General features: G+C 36.1%; 1 protein-coding gene across 4 annotated transcripts in view; it reads right to left on the bottom strand.

Moving 5' to 3' along the window:
- Positions 1–16,461, bottom strand: part of MRPL13 (mitochondrial ribosomal protein L13) — a 48,549-nt gene that overhangs the window by 1,127 nt on the left and 30,961 nt on the right. For 2 of the 4 annotated variants that reach the window (XR_008292518.1, XR_008292517.1), the window contains exons 6-7: positions 13,353–13,474; positions 550–697 (exon numbers count right to left, since the gene is read on the bottom strand). Coding sequence is in view for 2 of the 4 variants with exons in the window: in XM_053208134.1 (XP_053064109.1) it covers positions 13,353–13,474 (122 nt within the window). In the remaining 2 variants the exon portion in view is untranslated. The remainder of the gene's footprint in view (positions 1–549; positions 698–13,352; positions 13,475–16,461) is intronic. The other 2 variants (XM_053208134.1, XM_027063983.2) reach the window with 1 other exon arrangement.

Below are 16,461 nucleotides of genomic sequence, written 5' to 3'. Positions count from 1 at the left end.
TGGGGCTTGAACTCATAAACTGTGAGATCATGACCTGAGCTGAAGTCAGAGGCGCAACTCACTGAGCCACCCAGGTGTCCCTCAATTTATTTTTCATTATGATACATATACCAAATAAATGTATAAACACCAGACCTTTGATATTTTAACTAAAACGGGTAAAACTGGTCTTTTTGTCATTTATACATTACAGGATCAATCATACTTGAAAGTTACTTCCAGCAGTAAACTAAAACAAAAAAATATTTTTTAAGGTAAATGTTAAATCATAAATAGTGGACAAAATGAAGAACAGGAAATTACAAAATGCAAAAAATTTTGAAGTGTCCTTTTATCTTTTACATAGGTGTATTTGTAGATGTTGAGCTCATATGGAGTTTTCAGAAGGAAATTCGTAATCAGTAAACTAAATAGATATTTTTGAAACAGCTGTAAAAATATTCGACAGTTTGAGTTCCTTTAATGAGCAGATGAACTCTGTTTGCCCCTACATAACTTATCTAGTCCCTTTCTACATTTACAGCATGTTTTCTTAAACAGAATACTCACAAGATACCAGATAGCTCAGCTATGAAGACCAACAGTCTAGTGGCTGAGTAAACAAACTGTATTACAATTCAGAATTATTATTTAGCTCTGAGGAACACAGGCTCTGATCTGGGAAACCAGCCAAATATGCTTCACCATATCAGCTGTTCTGTAACAACAAGAAGAGAAACTGGAATTTTGTCACTGTGTTTGAAATCTCTTTCCAAATGTAAAAACTGCATCCAAAGCCTCGGGAAAGACAGTGTGGTCTGATAGCTGAATGTGGCTCCAAAGTGCACCCATGTAATCTCTGGCATATGACTCACTACAATCGAAGCAGTTCCCAGTCAAGAGACAGCAGCACATTTAAAGAAACAACTTATTCTCCTGTCGAGCTGGTTCATATAATTACTAAAGGGTGGTGGTGATGCCATTAGAAAGAAATCTTGAGGGGTCAGTCCCTGGGTGGTTCAGTCCGTTGCACCTCGGACTCTTGATCTAGGCTCAGGTCACGATCCCAGGACGGTGGAATGGAGCCTCGTATCAGGCTCCGCCCTGAGCGTGGAGTCTGCTTAAGAATCTTTCTTTCTCTCTGCCCCTCTCCCCGCCTTGTGCTCTCTCTCTCTCTCTAAAATAGTAACAATAATAATAATAATTTAGAAAGAAATTGTTTAATCTAATGTCCTAACGAGAAGTCTCTGCAACTCAATAAAACTAAATGTGCTTAGTCACAGTCTAGTTGTTTCCACACCAAAGGTTAACTTATTAAATAACAATGAGATGAGAAAAGCATCTTTTAGTGGGCATTATAAGTAAAATGGGAAATGTGTGTGAAGGGTGTAATCTGTGATGTACGGAATGTAGGTAGTGACCTGAAGGCTACAGGGGGCTAATAAAGCCCAGATTTGTTTCCAGATTTTTTGGTAGAAGTGAGGAGGATAAAGAGGGCTGTAGTCGTAATGAGTGAGAAGAAAGGGCAGGTTCAGGATTTAAGAGGCAGTACCATGTTGCCGGGGAGAGGGTGGAAAGGGAGCGGGGAAGGGGCTAGGGAGGTGGAGGAGGAAGGCCCTACTAGAAAAGGATGATTCAGGGAGGATTCCTGATTTTCAGCTTGAAGACCTCCGTCAATGGCAACACTGTTGACTTTTTCAGGACAGGGAATACAGGCAGAAGAACAAATTGGAAGGGAAGGATCCTGGTTTCGATTATGATGAGATCTGGACACGACAGGCAGCCAACAATTGGGATTTGGAGTTTAGGAGAAAGAGAAGACATGTCAGAGTCTGTACAACAGGCTCCTTCTTTTCCATCCCACTTCTGCATTATCAAGTAGCCCTGCTTAAAACATCTTCAGTAGTCCTCCACTGCTTTGTCAGAATTCAAACACCTTGGAATTCAATATATAACCCTCCATGACATGGCCTCAGCTAACATTTCTGAGTTATTCTTTGTATACCCCATCCCTTTACATTCTGGTCCCATTACATTACTTGCTATTGCCCAGATAAACACTTTCACACCTCTGGACTTGGGTACTTGAGCTTTTCTCTGCCTGGAAGACTTGACTAATCCTTCAAAATCCTCCTCAAAAATCACATCACCTGGGAAGCCCTCTATAAACTTCCTTTCTAACTTAAGGGTCCTTTCTCTGAGATTGCCAGAGAACAGCATGCATACTTCTAGTACAGTGTTTTTCAAATTATAATTGCCCTTACTTATATAAATAAGTTTTGTTGTTTATGTAAGATGTACTGAATGCTTATTAGATGCTATGAAGTATACTAACGACTTCACATGCATTATCTCATTTTACTCTCACAACTACACTGTGGGAAAGACACTTTTATCAATCCCATCTTATAGTTGACAATACTGAGGCTCAGGGAGGCCGGGCAACTAGCCCAACAACACAGAGCTAGGAAGTGGATGGTAGGGACCTAGGGCAGACCTTCTGACTCCCAGGGCCTGGTTGCACCATTTCATTCCATATGACTCCTATTAGGCTGTTGGTTCCTTTGAAGGCAGGGTCCCAATATAACTGACCTCATGCTTCCAGCAATTAGCACAGTGCCCAGCATATAGGGGATACCTGTAACATATTTGTTATTACAGTGCAGTGACTACCTTGAAAATGCCACTTTTACAAACTCCTTTCCTTTTTTAATGAGAGTCATCAGGATCTTTTATGGATGGTTAATTTGCTTCCAGGAGGGGAAAACAGTTATCATGGCCAAGGGACCAGATATTTCAGATGTTGGCGTAGCCAGAAACATCAACTCATACTGAGGCACTTAATGATATTACATGGTGTTCATGTAAGTGAGGAAAAGTGAGGTTTTTACACTAAATACAGTTTTATTTCTACACACACACACACACACACACACACACACGTACAAAAGCAGGCACACATACAATGCACTTACATTGCTTACTCCCTTCCACTAAAAGAAATCCAAGATAAGAATGCGGAGGGGAGGACTATTTACCTGAGTGCTTCTCAACCTTCACTGGGCAAACACATCACTTGGGCTCTTGTGAAGATGCAGATTCAGATTCAGTTAATCTGTAGAGGGGCTCAGATTCTGCATTTCCAACAAGCTCCCACGTGATGCAATGCTGGTCCATGGACCACATGATGACTTAGCAAGGCTTTACCTCAGAAAGAGCTATTCATAAGACAGAGGAGATTACTATTTGAAGATGCTAAAGAAGCAAATGAAGCACCTTTAGTAAATTTCTGAAACTATGCTGTGTCTAAGAGAAGGTAACACACTTCTTCCTTAGCTAGAGGTGATTCCATCTGCTATACAGTATCCTTCTTGGCTTTTTACCATGAGAGGACTTTATTAACAGGAAGTTTTATGCTTTTCTGATACAAGAATAAATAATTTAAGTTATAATAACATGTACTGAGGCTGGATACTGAAATTCCTATGGGATCTATCATCAAAGAAAGATTAAATAGTAGCTCATGTAGTGTTAGTAATTTGAGTTAAATGTCATATTTGGTTCTTTAAGTGTTGCTAATCCATATATGACAACATTAATATGACTATATTCATCAGAATTAAAATCTTGGATTATGTTGTTTACATACTTACCCTACTTTATGTGTATATCTACCTAATGTCCTTACTAGATTAAATAATTTTTAAAAGCAAGACACCTGGCATCTAGTATGTTGCTTTTGATAGTATGGATGCTTAAATGTTTTGAACTTAAATGAAATGGCTTAATCCTTGGTAAGAAGGATGATGAGTGAATTTATATTCTGCATCTGTTTGCCTTAGCTCTTGGTGACTGTTTCAGTGCAAAAATATTATGAAGTTTTAAAATAAAAAGTAATATATAAGGTTAATATTTTTGTAAATAACAGCATTTTATAATAATCTCAGGAAATCTTTGAAGAGACATTACAAATGCTGTTACAGAAAGCTAATCTCTATTAGTTTTTTTTCCATAGAAATTTACTCCTTGGCAGAAATGCTACATTTTAACAAAATTACCAATCTTTTCTTTATATATGTAATACAAAGTATCCAAAATTAAGTATATCAGAATTACACTAAAGCAGACTCTTAAGAAAAATTTCTATTTAAAAATTGTTTTTTTAATCTTTATTTTTGAGAGAGAGACAGAGTGTGAGCAGGGGAGGAGCAGAGAGAGAGGGAGACACAGAATCTGAAGCAGGCTCTAGGCCCCGAGCTCTCAGCACTGAGCCTGACGCCGGGCTTGAACCCATGAACCGTGAGATCATGACCTGAGCCGAAGTCAGACACTCAACTGACCGAGCCACCTAGGCACCCCTGAAAATTTTCTATTTTAGCTATAGCCATTAAGCAAACTTTAAAGCAAAGGCCAAAATATGAATTTACCATACTTCATAAAAGTCAATTTCTCTTTCAGGGAAATAAGATTATGATCATTTGTTCATTCAACAAAGATTACTGAGGGTCAGGTCCAGGTATGGACACTGGGAACACAGCAGTAAGCAAGACAAAATTCTGTCTTTAGTACATTTTCTTTTTTTTTTTATTATAATCTTTAAAAATGTTTATTTTTGAGAGTGAGAGACAAAGTGTGAGGGGGGGAGAGGCAGAGAGAGAGAGAGGGAGACACAGAATCTGAAGCAGGTTCCAGGCTCTGAGCTGTCAGCACAGAGCCCGATGCAGGGCTCAAACTCAACGAATTGCGAGATCATGACCTGAGATGAAGTTAGACGTTTAACAGACTGAGCCACCCAGGCGCTCCTAGACAGTGCATTTTCTAATAGAAGGAGATGCACCATGGACACACACACACACACACACACACACACACACACACACACACGTACACTTTGACCTCTGAGGTGAAAGCTCAAAGTTCTAAGCTTTCATATACATGCTTAGGATAATTTGGGAGATTAATGAATCTTCAAAGAATTAGCCAACATAAAACTTTCTTTAATTCATTTTCTAAACTGTGCTAAATTACACAGCTACTAAATGTTCTATAGCAATAATTCATTTTGCGTTTAATACTTGTCACTAGCAACAAACTGCCTTCAAACACTATTGCTTTAAAAAAAAACATCACTTGTTTGAATAAAGAAACAGAACTTACAAAAAGGTCTGTATGAGCTATATAGAAAGTATTCTGTGGTGCCTGTGACTGCTCACAAACCTTAAAGTTAAAATCACACCACATCTCACAAAATTATCAATTTTCTATAGCAAATCCTTGATCACTGACATCCTTATGCAAAATGTTGCCAGCCACTCATTAAATGAAACAGGCAAAATACTGCCACTCATTAAAATGAAACAAATACATCTTAGAAATTCAGATTAAAATTCAGGACAAAAAAATGATAGAGACCAACACATTTAAATTAACTTGAAAATGAGGACATTTCTATAAAAGAATTTATCTTTTGACTTTAGAAAAAAATCTTCAGGGAGATTTTAGTTTTCACTGTAAAATGCTGGGAAAAATCCATTTGGTCTGTGGATAATGAAACATAAAGCTATAAAACACACAGTTTACATGATAGTTCAGTTATAGACACTTAGTATTATTTATCCCATTAAGATGATTTATTTTCCAGAAGAAAAAAGAATATGAATTTCAGTTGTAAATCCATGAAATTGGGTATAACTTAAGTGTAATAAATCTCAAAAAACATTTTATTCCCCCTTAGGTCTTATGTCTTTTCACTCATAAATAATATTTGTCAGTATAATGCTTACTCCAACAAAAAATATTTAAAAGATGAGAATAAAACTTGGACAATGGAGTAATCTTAAGAACAATAAAGGTCAGTTGGAGTTTTATGTCACTGCCATTGTATTGATGAAATTATTTAGAATGAGACATTACAAGAAATCTGGTAACATCACATATTCCTTGAAATACAATCCTCTCAACTAAAGATGTTAGCTGTGCAGGAGATGCTGAGGCAGAACAATGGCGCCTCTATACTCACTTTTCTAGGCACTTGTACCATGTACCAAATCCTGATAAGAAAAATTTCAATACTGCTTAAAAAAAAAAAAAAACAAAAAACTAAAGTAAACTCATAGGATTGTTTACAATTTTTTTTAAATCAATGTGCTGTTTTTTTCAATTAAAATAAATAGGAATTGCCGTTACATTTAATTACCACTTTTAAGTCGTAAGCTCTATTGGCTAGGAATGATTTGATTTGGTTGTTCAAGTAGAGGTTATTTTTAATTTTAACAACCAGTCCTAATCTGTTCATATCCAAAAGAACAGCGAAGTTTAGAATGTCTAATGTGAGCAAATTCAGCCCTGGAAATACTGAGGTCTACAGTTGATGCCAATGCTGAGCTGGTTGAAATAACGGGAAAATTGGAATGTGACCCTGCTCCTGAAGTCCAGCTAATAACTTCTGCCTGTGAAGAGCAGCAAATTAAGTTAAATCTTGTAGGAAAATGCTATTATGACTAGACGAGCATAAAATTGTGGAAAATCTTGAAGATGTCTAGATCCCAATTCCTTATGGGTTTTGAAAAGGTAAAATTCCTTCTTTAACGTCTTTATATTAAGCCTCTGATGTAAAGCACATTTTATAAAAAAGACATAGGTAAAAAAATTTTTTTCTGGGTATTCATTTAACTAAGACTGAAAATCTGTACATTATTAGGATTTATAGGTTTCATATCAGAGGGCATGTACTAAGCTGAAATCACTGCTCTCCTCTAGAGCTACAGACTAGCCAGGATGCTCACCTCGGCCCCTTCCCAGTGCCAATGTGCCCACACCTGTTTTCCTTCTACAGAGCAGGAGGTGCCACCCAGAAAACAGTCTAAACTGAATCCTGCTTTCAGCAAAGACAATTAGGGCCAATCACGAGTGTCCTCCTACTTCCCCACTTTTATTCTGGCCATCCTCTCCTTTGCAGGCACACTTCTAACAGCACACTCTAAAGTACATGAACCACCAAGGACATGGGTTTTCATTATAGACATCTCTTTTCAAGATTTATTGAAGCTGAAATTTTCACACTTCATTTGTATACAAAGGTGACGGTTTTGCTTAAAATAGAGCATTACAGATTTAATGAGTTAGGATAAAATATCTATTTCTTTTTTGGTATTGTTTCATTACTCACTCTGTGGGTGAAGCAAAACAATTCAAGTTGAAATTTTCCACATACCTTGATTTTCCTAAGAAAAGCTCTCCTACAGAATTTTGTAAAAATGAAAATAAAAAACGTTTAAAGTGATCCAAGTTTTATTTTTATCATACATAATGAAAAGTTTCCATTACAGTGATAGCATGACAATTTCCATGATTACTGTGGTTTTGTAATGTGTTGGCAAAACTATAATGATTATGGAAATAACTATTGATGCTATTAAAATAAGTTGACCATTTGAAAGCTATAATCCCAGGCCACAGAACTGTGAAGAAAGAACAGTGCTACTGCTGCTTCTTTGACAAATGAATTTAAGTGCATACCCTACAATCACCACTAGTACATGGCAATCATACATCTATTCTGTACCATCAAGAAATAAAATATAACTTCATAACATATTCTAACATAATTTACGTAGCCATGAGATACAGAAGTGACTAATATACCAAGTATATCCACTAACTTAAGAAGTGGAGTGTATAGGCAATACTTCTCATATAAGAAAATGACTTCTAGTTATTAAAAATATTCCATTTTCTCATAAAGATCAGTTTCTTTCCTCCTTGTCTAAAATTGTTTTAAAAATGACCACACCACTAGCATAAGAAAATCTGACATAAACTGAAATTAGGCCTGAGAGAACATAATGTTCATGATTTAAAATAATTTAAATGAAATCTCAACAGCAGAGCTTTTAATTAAGATGAAAACAAATTTTGCCAATCACCTACTGGGTTCAAAGCTTAGTTTTGACTATTGTTATTATGTGTTGTTCAAAAGCTTTTGCCTCTAATAGAAAAGCTAATAAACTTTCATTTAACCAAAAGCTAGTAACAGTTCCAAGTTTAAAATGTACATTTCTACACTATATGCATATTTTAAGTTTTATTGCTCAGGAAACAACAACCAAAGCAAGCTATTTTTGTCTCTATTTATTTAGGTGCAATCTAAGTACATCTGTTTCAGTGAGGTCTCTGCAGATTCACCATCAGATCTATCTTGAGTAAGTTCCAATTACTACATTCCAGAGGAAGACTATATTGTTGGCTTAGCTATTTTGGGTGGAACGAGAGCATATTTTAAGCAGGCTCCTTCTCCAAAAGGAGAAAAAAAAATTCTCATGAAAACAAACCCACCAGTAATGAGAAATCCCATTTTCAATGGATTGCACTGCATAGTATGTTACATATTTTAATTTTATTTCTAACATATAATATTTAATACTAGAACTTTGTGAAATGGCAAACAACTAGAATGGCAACGTTCATTAAGGTGGTCACTAGCTACATGAGGCTACTGAAATTTAACTTAATTAAATTACATAAAACTAAAAATTCAGTTCCGCAGTCACACTAGCTACAGTGTAAGTACTCAGGAGCCACTATATTATTAGATAGCTCAGATATAGAGTTTTTCATCATCGTGGAAAGTTCTATTAGACAGCTCCAAACTAAAAGATCATCTATTTCTCTGACAAGAAGCATTTTGGATAATCCAAAAATGCCTGTTTTTTCCTGGTTATATGCATTCCACGGTAATAAAAACTAACTGAACTTGATGTCAGCTCTTGTGCAGAAGAATAAAGTGTTGAATGATTTATGTTAAATGACTAGTACACCTATATCATGATATAGTCTTAAAAAAAATTTTTTTTTAATGTTTATTTATTTTTGAGACAGAGAGAGACAGAGCCTGAACGGGGGAGGGTCAGAGAGAGAGGGAGACACAGAATCTGAAACAGGCTTCAGGCTCTGAGCTGTCAGCACAGAGCCCGACATGGGGCTCGAACTCACAAACCTTGAGATCATGACCTGAGCCAAAGTCGGATGCTTAACCGACTGAGCCACTCAGGCGCCCCGATGATATACTCTTAAACTGTAACTGTATACCCACATTATTTTTTTATTTTACTTTATTTGAGAGAGAGAGAGAGAGAGAGAGCGAGAGCAAGTGCATACATGAGCAGGGGAGAGAGGCAAAGGCAGAGGGAGAGAGGATCCCAAGCAGGCTCCGTGTTGAGCATGGAGACTGATGTGGGGCTCAATCCCATGAACTGTTGAGATCAACTCCAAGTGCAGAATCTATGTTTGGTCACATACTTGATTACGTAGCATCTTTGGTATTTCTATTTTTAAAAAAAGTACCATACCCCTCTGGGTTAGGAATATAAATTCATTTATGGTGGTGTTTTTATAAGAAAATCTGATATGACACTCTTTTTAAAAAAAAAATTTTTTTAATGTTTACCTATTTTTGAGATAGAGACAGAGCGTGAGCAGAGGTGGGGCAGAGAGAGAGGGAGACACAGAATCCAAAGTAGGTTCCGGGCTCTGAGCTGTTAGCATAGAGCCCAACATGGGGCTCAAACTCATGAACCTGGAGATCATGACCTAAGCCAAAGTCGGATGCTTAACCTACTAAGCCACCAGGTGCTCTCTGATAAGACATTCTTAGACTTACAGAACTTAATACAGCATGGTAACCTACCAAAATACTTTTTCTGGATATAACTTTCTAGAGCATAATACTGGAGAACTACATACAACTTAAGCACCCTTATATAAGATGCTACAAGAGGCAACAAGAGGCACTCCAGCAGAATGGTTAGGACCAGGACCCAGAAGCCAGTCACCTTAGTTTTAAATCCCTAAGCCACCACTTACACTCGTGTGATCTCAGGCAAATTATTTTTCTTTCTATGCCACACATTTTCTTATTTATGAAAAAAATGGGGATTAAAAAATCCAAAGACAAACACACATAAGCACAAAGAAACAGTGGAAGGTAACACACCAAAATGTTAAATACAGTGAGATTATTTACTTCCTTAAGTTTGTATTGCATTCAGTTTCTATTAAATGAACATTTAATACTTTTTAAATGGCCCAAAGTGAAAGTTTTTAATTGAATGCCTGAATTTACTTGCAAGAGTATTTTATTTGTAAATGTTGTCTGTATTATGCAAAGCCTGTATTATGTGAATTCTTAGTAAAGACAAAATTCCAGGGTGTAAATTTAAGCTAATAAGTGTTTTCCATAAATTAGAAATTAATTTCAATTTGTAGCAAATTGCACATCTCTTTAAAATAATTTTAGGGGCACCTGGATGGCTCAGTCAGTTAAGCATCCAACTTGATTTCAGCTCAAGTCACGATCTCATGGTTTGTGAGATTGAGGCCCGCGTCAGGCTCTGTGCTAACATCGTGGAGTCTGCTCGGGATTCTCTTTCTTCCTCTCCCCTGCTTGTGCTCTCTCTCTCCCTTTTATGAAGAGAGAAATGAAATAAATAACATTAAAAAAAAAAAAGAATTAAAAAAATGTTTACATCTTCCTAGAAAAATATTCCTTATATGAGGGTTCAGTTTTGAAGATAAATTTAAGTTCTATGTAGTTTAAGTAGGAAAAGGCCCATTGAGTGTCTTGAATAAATGACCATGTAAGTCTCTTAATTCTGAAAGTATAAAAATTTTCCAAGTATAGAAGTCTCATCTCTCAGATGTCAAAGGGGAAAACTGTAAATATCAAAGCATGTGAAACAAATTGTACAACCCTTATTTTCACAAACTACTGATTTATCTAAATAAACCACTGTATAACCTAGGTTAAAAAAATGAATTTAAATAAAAAGAATTTAAAACAGACTCGAGTTTTGACAAGAAAGCAAACTATTAAATAGGTATTTAAAAAGGTCAAAAGAAGAGAGACAATCACTTAACCTAGTTGTTAGAATCAAATCACGTCCCATAATGTGTAGTTTCTGGTCCATGACATTGTCATCGTCAAGCAATGAAAACCAGAATGTAAGGAGTGATGAGAAATGCACTTCTTTATTTTAGAAAGAAATACTTATCATGAGAATGTATCCTGATAACTAGCTGGTAATAGTATCAGATACCAATAAAATCAATTTTTTCAATTTTTTACATAGTTTGTTAATCATTCATTTGATATCAACTGAAAATTGATTAATTCAGAGGATACAATGAAGAGAAACAAAAGAAATAAAACAAGGTGTTTTCAAAGATAGTCGATTTCATCGATTGTAGCATGAAGAATTAGTATTAAATTGGAGCATTTTATTACCTTCACTTTATATCTTCTAGAGATTCTTTCCTAACTTCATTTATAAAAGCTGATACAAGGGTATTTGATTTCTTCATGTATTCACTAAGTAATTGCTGAGTGCCTACTTAATGTGCCAGATGCTACTATGCTCAGCTAAGGAAGACAAAATGCAGTTCCCTCACGGAGTCTAGTTACAGGAAGACAGTCAACAAAAAAAATCACCCTGATATTTTGTTACATTAGAATAAATGCAGTAAATGAAAAGGAAGTGTACAATAAGACCCTATTAAAGGGGGCTAATCCAGTTTAAGGAGTGTAGGAAGGACTTATGGAGGAGGTTACATTTAAATGCTTCACCATCTGTATACCTAGACATGTATCAAAAGGTCTGGCACATAGCATAAACTTGGTAGAAGTTTGTGCACCTGAATTAAATAATTGTTTTAATGCTGTTTCTCCATGTGTCTTAGTGCCCATGACGGTATCTTATACAGAAGAGGTAGCTGAAATATTATTTGTTGAGAAATTAAATTAATGAAGCAGTTTGCTTCTATGGAAAGAAAATAGGTTTTGCAATCAGACACAGTTGGGTTCAAATGCAGGCTATATACAAACCTGATGACCCTTGCCTTACACTTAAAAATAGGAATAATATATCAACGTTATAGGCCTGTGGAGAGAATTAAATGCAATGCACACAAAATACCTAGCACAGTGTTGGGCAATTGGTAAAGTGTCCAATAAATAGTTACTATAATAAATGTCACTAATAATTACATTATTTTGTTTATCTGCAGATTTAGTAAAGGAGTACCTTGATACAAGTCAGTAAAGTTAAAAAGATTCAAACAGAATATCCTAAAGACTTCTGTGTGGAAAGACTCTGAAGATTATATACATGTAATAACAACAGAGTCCAAGATTAGATTGCTGTGCATACTGACAATCCTGGGAAGGCTTATATTTTCACAAGTATGTGATTTCACCTATATTTCACAAACCTATCTGAGTAAAGAGCCAATAAAGGGATATGAATTTTCAGAGCACAGAGGGTAGTATCTGTGGGAAGATGAGCTGTCTTGTGTAGGTCGAGCAATAAGGATGTGTGGTTCTCTTTTAGACCTACTGTATATATTCTGTAAATGTCCCCAAGACTTCATTATATGAAGTACTATTCTACGCACTGGGGAGGCAATGACGAACAAGACACAGCCCTTGCTCTTGAAGAGCTAAGTGTGGTAATGACAGAGTTACACAGCAGGTAATATGGCAGAAGATGGCTGAGCACATAGTCTGGTCTTGATGTTTAGGCAAGACTTCTTATTGGTGGTGATATTTGAACTAAGGTCGAAAGAATGAGTTAGGGTTATTGCAGAGGATGAGGCGAGGGGCATGTTGTTTCAGGCAAAGTAATAGAACAAAAGCAAGAAAGAATTAAATTGCATGAAAAGGGTGACAATCTTAAACAAGCTGCTATTATTAGACTAATGAAGTGGGAAGAACGTAAGCTTCAGAGACAGAGAGGAGCCAGGTCACGGACAGCCTGGAAGGCCAGATAAGGAAACCTGGAAACAATCAGATGGGAAATAGTATGTCAAAACTCAGCAGCTTTCCGGACCATAGAGAGAGGAAATTGTGTAAAGGATACCAAAAAGTGTTTTATTATTTTGTTTTTCTATTTGGATCAAGGCTATTAATTATCCAGAATTAATGACTTTGCATTAGATGATATTCTCAGGTTAGTGAAGCAATCTGGAAAATGAAGAATCACTTTGTTTTAAGAAATGACAATTCATTCATCATTCCAAGAGACTACAGTCGATCCAAGTAATGCCATCCCAAACAAAGTATCTAGAAATCATAGGCACCTATGAACACTCCTGCAAGTACTAAGCAAGGTTTAAAGACTTCGAGACTTTTGGTTCTAACATCTACATGTAGAGTTTATTTGCTGTAGAAGATGCAAAGAGTATCCGAGGGAGTAAAAAATAAAAGTTTACTCTTCCCACCCTCAAGGATCTTGTCATTTGGTTAAGGAAACAGGGGATACTAAACTTAGCTTAAAAAAATAGAGAAACAGAAACAAAGACAGGAAAGAGAGAAGACTTACGGAGACCACACTCTTGGGAAAGCCTCGATTTCTTCCCTTGTGTACTCATCGAGGCGTCGGGGCACTTTCCGTGGCTGAGGAAGCTCCTCGACTAAATTCTCACGAATATCTTCTGGTATATCCTAGGTTAAATACAATTTAGGTTTACGTTTCTTAAAATATATCCCTTACTAACAAATTAGTAATACTTAGGAAGTATTAAAAAACAAACAAAAAATATTTACAATGAAGAAAACAGTATCATCTTTAAAACACCATGAAAATCCCCGAGAAGTACATTAATGATAAAAGTAATCTCATTATAATAATGTACCTTATATTTTAATCTTGACAAACCTATTTCTCATGACAAATTAGACATCTTCAGTTTTAAGGACTATCAAGTCACTAAGTCCTATCTATTTCTTTTAAACCATTTCATTTATTTCCCTCCTTTTAACTGAAAAAAGGCACTGCCTTGGCTGATTCTCACGATTTTTCACCTGATGAGTGAATGCACTGGGTCTGTGGCTTCCAGTGCCACAACCTTTAAGTTCACACTCCATGTTGTTGACAGAAAAAAACTTTGGAAAATGAAAGTCTGCTGGATCTTTGAGTCATTTAGCCAAAAAACATTTACTGAACTCCTTCTATGAACCAGAAGTTGTGCTAGGTGCTCAGAATATAAAAGAAAATAAAAAGATGGGCGCCTGGGTGGCTCAGTCAGTTAAGTGTCCCAACTTTCAGCTCAGGTCATGATCTTGTGGTTCGTGAGTTCGAGCCCTGTGTTGGGCTCTGTGCTGACAGCTCAGAGCCTGGAGCCCTCTTTGGATTCTGTGTTTCCCTCTCTGCCCCTCCCCCATTCACACTCTGTCTCTCTCTTTCTCTCAAAAATAAGTAAAACATTAAAAAAAATATTAAAGAGAAAATAAAAAGATGTTGGCCTCCAAAGGCTTACAATTTCAAAAGGTCATTCCTCAAACCCATGTCCTCACTCCAAGGCCACTTCTGATACTTCAGCCCTTCACACACACCCATCCATGGCTTCGAAGTTGTATTTTGAAAGAAAAACAGAAATTGAACAAAATAAAGGAAATGATAAAATAAGGAGCATGAGTAACCAAAAGAACTTACATTTATATTGTGCTCATGATACAGAAATAGGGAAAGGGAATTGTCTTGTGAGTGTGGATGGCTAGGTTAATTTTGGAGACTCTACTTAAATAATGGTTGGATATCAATATGAAAATTGTCCTATGAGTATTTCTTCAGGGATAGTAAATATATTTCCCTTTTTCCATAATAGCATGTTCCTAAACATTTCTTTTTAATTTTTTTTTAACGTTTATTTATTTTTGAGACAGAGAGAGACAGAGCATGAACGGGGGAGGGTCAGAGAGAGGGAGACACAGAATCTGAAACAGGCTCCAGGCTCTGAGCTGTCAGCACAGAGCCCGACGCGGGGCTCGAACTCACAGACTGCGAGATCATGACCTGAGCCGAAGTCAGCCGCTCAACCGACTGAGCCACCCAGGCTCCCCGAAAACATTTCTTAAAAAAAGATTACTATAAAGTATAATTCTCTGCAAAGAGCATATCATAATTGGGAATCAAATGTGGGCAAGGACACGGCATCAAAATAGTTACTGTTTCCTATTCAATGTCTTAAGAATCAAAATACAATTTTGAAACAGCTTCAAAGAATCACAGAGCTCTATGGCATTATAAACTTGTTCTAAAACCTAATATGGCATAATTTTTATAATATTAAAAAAAACTTAAGTTGGCTTTTTAAAGTTATGGTTTGTATAGGGTAAGTCACTATCAATGTATACAAAATACAACAAATACTACTGACAATGTGTTTGTTCATTGAGAAGCATTGTAAAAATATTTAACATCCCTTCCCCAGTGTATTCAAGTCCCTAAGTTTAATTACATGGCACTGGTAAGCAAAGGATGCCTGGACATATTACACTGCTCTAATTTTTCACTTCCTGAAAAAGTCTACTTGCCAGTTTGATTATTTATAAAAATTTATGAGTATTTCACACTCCATTAAAAAAATCCCTATATTATTTGCAAAGACAATTTCAAAAGTTGCCAAGTGCTTACACAGCAGAGGGTGTGGAACATAGTGGGTTAGCAAATGTTTGCTGAATTGAAGAGAATTTTGACTAAAACGAACTTACAAACTTTCCCCATTATTTGAACAGTTTACTGAAAGAATGCATTGAAACAGTGCAAAACGAGGAGTGAAAGTTGTTGATCAGGCATTACACACGAAATTTGGAAGAGAGGAAAGTCCCTCCTTTAATCCGTACACACAGAAGGTAACCCAGCCATGATGACTGATGTGTTCAAGATTTAAGAGTTCTCTACACAGACTGAAAGATTAACCTAAATGAGGAATAAGGAAACGAATGAGTGGAATAAACAGGGGGTAAGGTGATAATATTTGCCTTATTACTTTTTTCAGTTTTTAAAGAAATTTCACATCTATAGAAAAGTTGTGAGAATACAGTGAACACTTCTCTAACCTTCACCTAAATTCACCAATTGTCAAAATAGGACATGTTTGCTTTCCTCCTTTTCACTATATACAAACACACATACACAACTTTTCTTTTTGGCTGAACCATTTGAGAGCAATCTGCAAATATTTCACCCCTAAATATTTCATTGTCTATTTCCTAAATTTAAGGATTGTCTCCTATATCACATTACAAATTCATGTTTAGGAAAATTAATATTGATGAAATATTTCCTACCTGATAATACAAGTGTGTATCCAAACCTCCCAAACTGATCAAATATTGTTTTATATATCTTTTTTTCAGAGTAAAATCCAGTCAAGGGTCACATGCTACACTTAGTTATTTATGCTGTTACTATGTTGTTGAACACACATAATAAATTCTTCAGCCTAGTCTCTTTTAATACAAAGACTATCCCTGCTTTTTCTTTCATGAAATTAATACTTTTGAAGAGTTCAGGCCAATTATGTTGTAGAATGTCCTTTTATTTGGATTTGTAGGATTGTTTCCTCATGATTAGACTTAGGTTAAACATTTTTGGCAGAACGCTAAATAGTCTGTGTTGGGTCTTCAGTGCTTCATTCAAAGCAGGA

Source organism: Acinonyx jubatus, chromosome F2 (assembly GCF_027475565.1).
Source record: "Acinonyx jubatus isolate Ajub_Pintada_27869175 chromosome F2, VMU_Ajub_asm_v1.0, whole genome shotgun sequence".
NCBI classification, from domain to species: Eukaryota; Metazoa; Chordata; class Mammalia; order Carnivora; family Felidae; genus Acinonyx; species Acinonyx jubatus.
The sequence above is the reverse complement of the archived record's forward strand: the minus strand, read 5'-3'. Positions and strand labels throughout refer to the sequence as shown.